Genomic DNA, 5,456 nt, shown 5'->3' on the forward strand with positions numbered 1-5,456 from the left:
ATAAGTGTTATAAATAAATATTATTAGTTATAAAAGAAAATAATTAATTTTGTAGTACGTTTGGTTGCCTATTTATAAATTTGATTTTTTTTTCTAAAAGTATTAAAAATCTTTTTAATTGAACAAAAAGCAATAGTCCTAATAATAATTAAGCCTAAAATATGTTATTTCTGTATTTGTACACAAATTTCCAAGTATATTAATAACATTTTTCTGTGCTTTATCATAAAGTATAAATTTTGTTAGTTACTTTACAACTAATGTTTAAAATATTGAATTTGATAAAATTAATTTTGAAAACTAGAAATGATTGATTTGCAAACCGATGCAGGAAACAAGTTTATACCTTAGGGAAAACATGATTCTTAAACATGGATCATATCTTAATAAGCAAATATAAATTATGTAACTATGAAGTGAGGATTAATTTAGTACACAAGACTTGTAGTGACATCTATTTTAGAATGCCTGAAGTCTAAGGTTCAAACGTTTCTTTTACATAGTATGTTTCATTAAATAATTAAAAAAAGCAATATTTATGCTTTCTGTACTATTGATAAGTGTTATAATTAAATATTATTAGTTATAATAGAAAATCATTAATTTTGTAGTACGTTTGGTTGCCTATACTAAATATATAAATTTGAATCTTTTTAATTGAACAAAAAGCAATAGTCCTAATAATAATTAAGCCTAAAATATATTATATCTGCATTTGTTCACAAATTTCCAAGTATATTAATAACATTTTTCTGTGCTTTATCAGAAAGTATAAATTTTGTTAGTTACTTTACAACTAATGCAGTGGTTTCCAAACTTGATGTTACTACGCCTCCCTTTAAAAATATTTTTCTCATTTCTCCATTTCATGAAATAGATCAAAGTTTAGCAGGCATTTGTAAAATTGTTCACTCTGACTAAATGAGAAAAAAACTTATCAATATTATGGATAGGAAAATAAATGTTTCGATTCATAATTTTTTCAATAATTTTTATTAAACGAATAAACAACGTTTATACAATTAATAAATTCGTTCAACAATATGGCAGCAAGACCACTTTCATAATAATTAAACTTAACATTCTCATACATCATCATCATTTTTTTTTCTGCATTATTTCCAATGTTTGAGTCTTCAATTCTCTATTATTATTAAACATTATTAATTACTAAAAAAAAATTGAGATTATTAGTTTTCTTTTTTCATATATATATCAACATTATTGCAAAGAACTTTTTGTCTTTTTTCTACCTGCTAAGAAACATTACTCGCTGAGATAGAGAGAGATTGAACAAACGGCATCAGTTACATATAACTATTTCCTCCACTTGCTGATCAGTTATTATTTGTTTAGTGTGGGTTTTCATTTTTTCTTCGTATCATAAAAAAATATAATGTAGGAAAGAACAATCACAATGTTTGCTTATTCATTTCGCTTTGTTTTGGATGTGAACGATGAGAATTAGACGTTGCACTTGTGGATGGAGCTTTCCACCGTTTCCCTCAAGCTGGCGATCACAGAACGTGAGCAGGGGGCGTTGATTATGGCAGTTCCTGACACAATCATGTTAGCACCGGCCTGAAAAATTGTTATTTTATTAATAATGATTCGTATTAATTGATTTGGTTGTGTGCTTACATCAGCGCAGGCATTGATTGTGCTCAAGCCAACACCTCCATCAACCTCGATATCCAAGAGTGGGTAGTTGTGCCTGAGCCATTGCACTTTGGGCATCATGTCTTCCATGAACTTTTGTCCACCGAATCCTGGCTCCACAGTCATGATCAAGATCATGTCAGCTTGATCTACGTATTGTCTGACAGCTTCTATGCCGGTGCCCGGTTTCAGAGCTAGGCCAACCTTCATGCCAGCCTCCCTGATCTTGCGGCAGGTCTTCATGATTTCAGTGCACGGCTCAATGTGGAAGGTGTACTGGTTCACACCAGCATCAGCCATGGGTTCAATCCACTAACAAAAAGTACATGAAAGTTTTGTATTCGATGATGTTGATGCCTCTCTCACCTGATCAGGATTGGAGACCATCATGTGGGTTTCGAAGAAGGCGTTCTTGATTTTCGAGCGTAAACATTTGACGATCGGATGGCCGAAAGTGAGGTTAGGCACGAAGTGGCCATCCATTACGTCCAAATGTAAATAGTCGGCGCCGCTGTCCAGCAGCCTCTGGGACTCCTGGTAGAGCTGAGACAGATCCGAGTTGAGGACGGACGGGCCGATCTTGCATTTCAATGGTCCTGCTGATGCCATCCTTCTTATTGCATTCATCTACTGCTACTGCGATCGCAACAAAAAAAACTCGCTGACTGGAAATGGGTGGAAACCGGAACACTTGTTGCACGTGGTGTGCAAAGTGGAACGGAGTGGAGGCAGCAGCAGAAGCCGCCTATCTATCTAATGGGGAATCCTGAAGAAGAACGGGAATGTCCCTGAACGTCTTTGACACTGACCCAATTCCTCAAGGCTACAACTATTTCCCCAAAATATTCCGAAAGAATTACATAAACATCATTGCCTAAATCGACGCAACTGTGATAAGAAAAACATAAAACTGAACAACGTATTTCAATATCTTATTCAACTCCAATAGATCATCAACAAATTCATCGAAAAATCTAAATATAAGAGATTTTTTTTGTATTACACTACATTTACTATTAGTTAATTATCATTTAAATTTAAAATCAACCCTAAGAATTGCTACACCCTCCTGTTCAAGCTACTGCCGATAGAGGAGGCTGCTTGAACAATTCCTTACATTAACAGTTTCAATATTTCTTAAGAAACCAGAAGAACTAATCAAGTTCAATTACAATTTTTTATTAAACTATAATAATCTTCTTGACTTCATCAAGAATTAACACAATTAGTATTCAATTTACATAATTTTTTTTATAGTTTTGCTTTAAATGATGAAATCAAATTATCTTAACAATATTTACAATAATTTAGCTAAATTTAGTTGATTCCTATACAATTCTCTAAGTATATTTTGTAGGAAAACTATTATCTACTTTAACTCAAAAATATTTAATATTTATTTATTGCGGTTGAAATAAATTGCGTGTATGAAATAGTATACTAAATCGATTAAATATTATTCACTTTATACATTTTTTTTTTGTAAATAAATCTCAATAAAATAAGTACCTTTTATGTAGGATTCACATTATTTTTGTGTTTTCACTTAAAAAGGATGTAAATTTATGGTGCGTAATAAAAAAAAGGGAAATTAAGGGTTTCGATATAATAAAAAAACATACGATTTTGTGTGTTTCTCCCCCAAAAACACGCTTCTGCTATTATACACGTAGGGCATTCAAATCTGCGGTCGAAATTTTTTGTTAATTTCAGAGTAAAATTGATGTTTTTTTCTCTTTGTCGTTGAAGGTTCGTTTGACAAATGTCTGCACGTGTCGCGTACATTCGTCCCCCATTGGACAATTTTAAAGAGGCGAGAATTTATTAGAGAAAAATAATTTGGTTTTTGTGGAAAGTAAATAAGTCGAGGCGGAGGGAATGAAAAGGGCATCGTCGCGCGAGCGCCCTTTTGTGTATGATGTGATGCTCCCACCTGGCTTCGACGGCCCCATGCGTCCATCCGAACGTAAAATCACCAGAAAATTGCCGAAAAAGTGCACATTTTTTTCTCTCTCTCTTTTTGCCCCATTCTGCGTAATAAAATTAGATGAATTAGGAGAGGGTAGAAATGGGCCTAACAACGTGAAGGATAGTTTTGGAGAGGGTCCACTTCATGACTTTTACGTAAGCACTACAATTTGCAGCGTTGCGGATCTAATCTTTTCGGGACCGGAACTAACGAGGATGGTTCCCATTCTCGTTTCTTCTCCATACACGCACGCATTCTCTCTCTTGTGGGGAATCTTGTGAAACCGCCGAATTTCACGCAGACTTGTCCAACGGTTTCGCACTTCGTAACATCCACTCACACAAAGGAATTTAACACTCGGATCAATTTATCAACGTTCTTAACGCACTCGAAAATTGCTGACAAATTTCTTTTATTGCTCAAAAGAAAATTCAGTTGGAAGTGAACATAATTCACTTAAGGGATGTTCTTTGTAATCTTAACATTTACAATCTCTAAAATTTAATTATTAATAAATAATTATCATCATAATTTGTTGAATTCCTTTTAAATATTAAATAAGTTAAAATGTTAATAGTTTTGTAAGAACAATAATAATTTTTGCTGTTTTTATAAATTTTCTTGAAAATTTGACAAAACGGAGGTAATTTTAAGAAAAAATATATGCAAAACATGAAAACCATATAGAATTGTATCAAAAACTAAAAAATATTTACAAATTTTCAAAAAAAAATTTATATTCATAAGTATTAAAGTTTTTCAGTTATTAGAAACATTGATTAATTACGTTGAATCAATTTATTCAAATATTGTTTAAATTCTTTAAATTTTGTATAAAAATGATTACAAATCCGACAAATAATTAGAAGAAATAAAGCCTTAGAAGAATTTTTAAGAATTTGAATGATTTTCAAATTAAATTTAATTTGGAAATAATTAAGTATTTTTAAAAATTAAAATGAAAATATCATTTTTTTTTAAATATTGACTTTATATTTATGATAAGTAAACGTTTTAAAAACCTCAATTTATGAAAATTCTTTAAATTTTGTTGAAAATATGAAAAAACGGAGATATAGTTTTAAGAACAAATATATGCAAAACGTGAGAATTGTATCAAAAACTAAAAAATATTTACAAAATTTTTAAATAATTTCATAAACATTAAAGTTTTTCAGTTATTAGAAACATTGATTTACTACGTTGAATCAATATATAAAAATATTGTTTAAATTCTTTAAATTTTGTATAAAAATGATTGCAAATCCGACAAAAAAAAATAGAAGAAATAAAGCCTTAGAGCAATTAATTTTTAATTGAAATGAAAATATCATATTTTTTGAAATACTGACGAAACGTTTTAAAAACCTCGATTTATGAAAATTCTTTAAATTTTGTTGAATATTGACAAAATTTTATGAACAACAAAATGTTATTTGAAATGTAAATTTTGATATTTTTGAAAAAAAATCGATGAATTTTCGATATGTAAAGTTTATAGAAATCCTGAATTGTTGCTCAAAATCAATGTTTTCATGTTTTCATCTTTGAAAATTATTTAAATTTTGATTTAAACCAACACATTTTTATAATCAAAATTTAAATTTTAAAAATATAGTTTTAGAAACACTGATTTTCATAAAATTTCAATGAGAAACAAAAGTTTGAATACATTTCTTTCTAGTTAATATATGTATTAAGTGTATAATTAAGTATAAGCTATGAATTTTGTCAGTTAATATTTATACAATGTGTTATTTCTTATATTTTGGTTGTTGTCATGTGAACTTCAATTATACGATTACAGGAATTAAATTAACCGTTTATT

At 29.9% G+C, this 5,456-nt stretch overlaps 1 protein-coding gene across 1 annotated transcript; it reads right to left on the bottom strand.

Annotated features, from left to right (window-relative positions):
- Positions 1 to 1,194: 1,194 nt before the first annotated feature.
- Positions 1,195 to 2,446, bottom strand: LOC108562179 (ribulose-phosphate 3-epimerase). Its single transcript, XM_017920438.1, has 3 exons — positions 2,026 to 2,446; positions 1,642 to 1,971; positions 1,195 to 1,581 (listed from the first exon to the last, which is right to left on the bottom strand). Exons 1-3 carry the CDS (start codon positions 2,284 to 2,286, stop codon positions 1,465 to 1,467), a joined length of 708 nt encoding a protein of 235 aa, XP_017775927.1. The 5' UTR covers positions 2,287 to 2,446; the 3' UTR covers positions 1,195 to 1,464.
- Positions 2,447 to 5,456: the final 3,010 nt, after the last annotated feature.

This window comes from Nicrophorus vespilloides, unplaced genomic scaffold (assembly GCF_001412225.1).
Source record: "Nicrophorus vespilloides isolate i.1.1-1 unplaced genomic scaffold, Nicve_v1.0, whole genome shotgun sequence".
NCBI lineage: Eukaryota > Metazoa > Arthropoda > Insecta > Coleoptera > Silphidae > Nicrophorus > Nicrophorus vespilloides.

Coding starts and splice junctions, on each gene's coding strand:
- LOC108562179 (XM_017920438.1), bottom strand. CDS start 2,286: ATGAATGCAATAAGAAGGATGGCATCAGCAGGACCATTGAAATGCAAG. Junction 1,972..2,025: donor TGGTCTCCAATCCTGATCAG/GTGAGAGAGGCA, acceptor ACTTTTTGTTAG/TGGATTGAACCCATGGCTGA. Junction 1,582..1,641: donor CAATCAATGCCTGCGCTGAT/GTAAGCACACAA, acceptor ACAATTTTTCAG/GCCGGTGCTAACATGATTGT.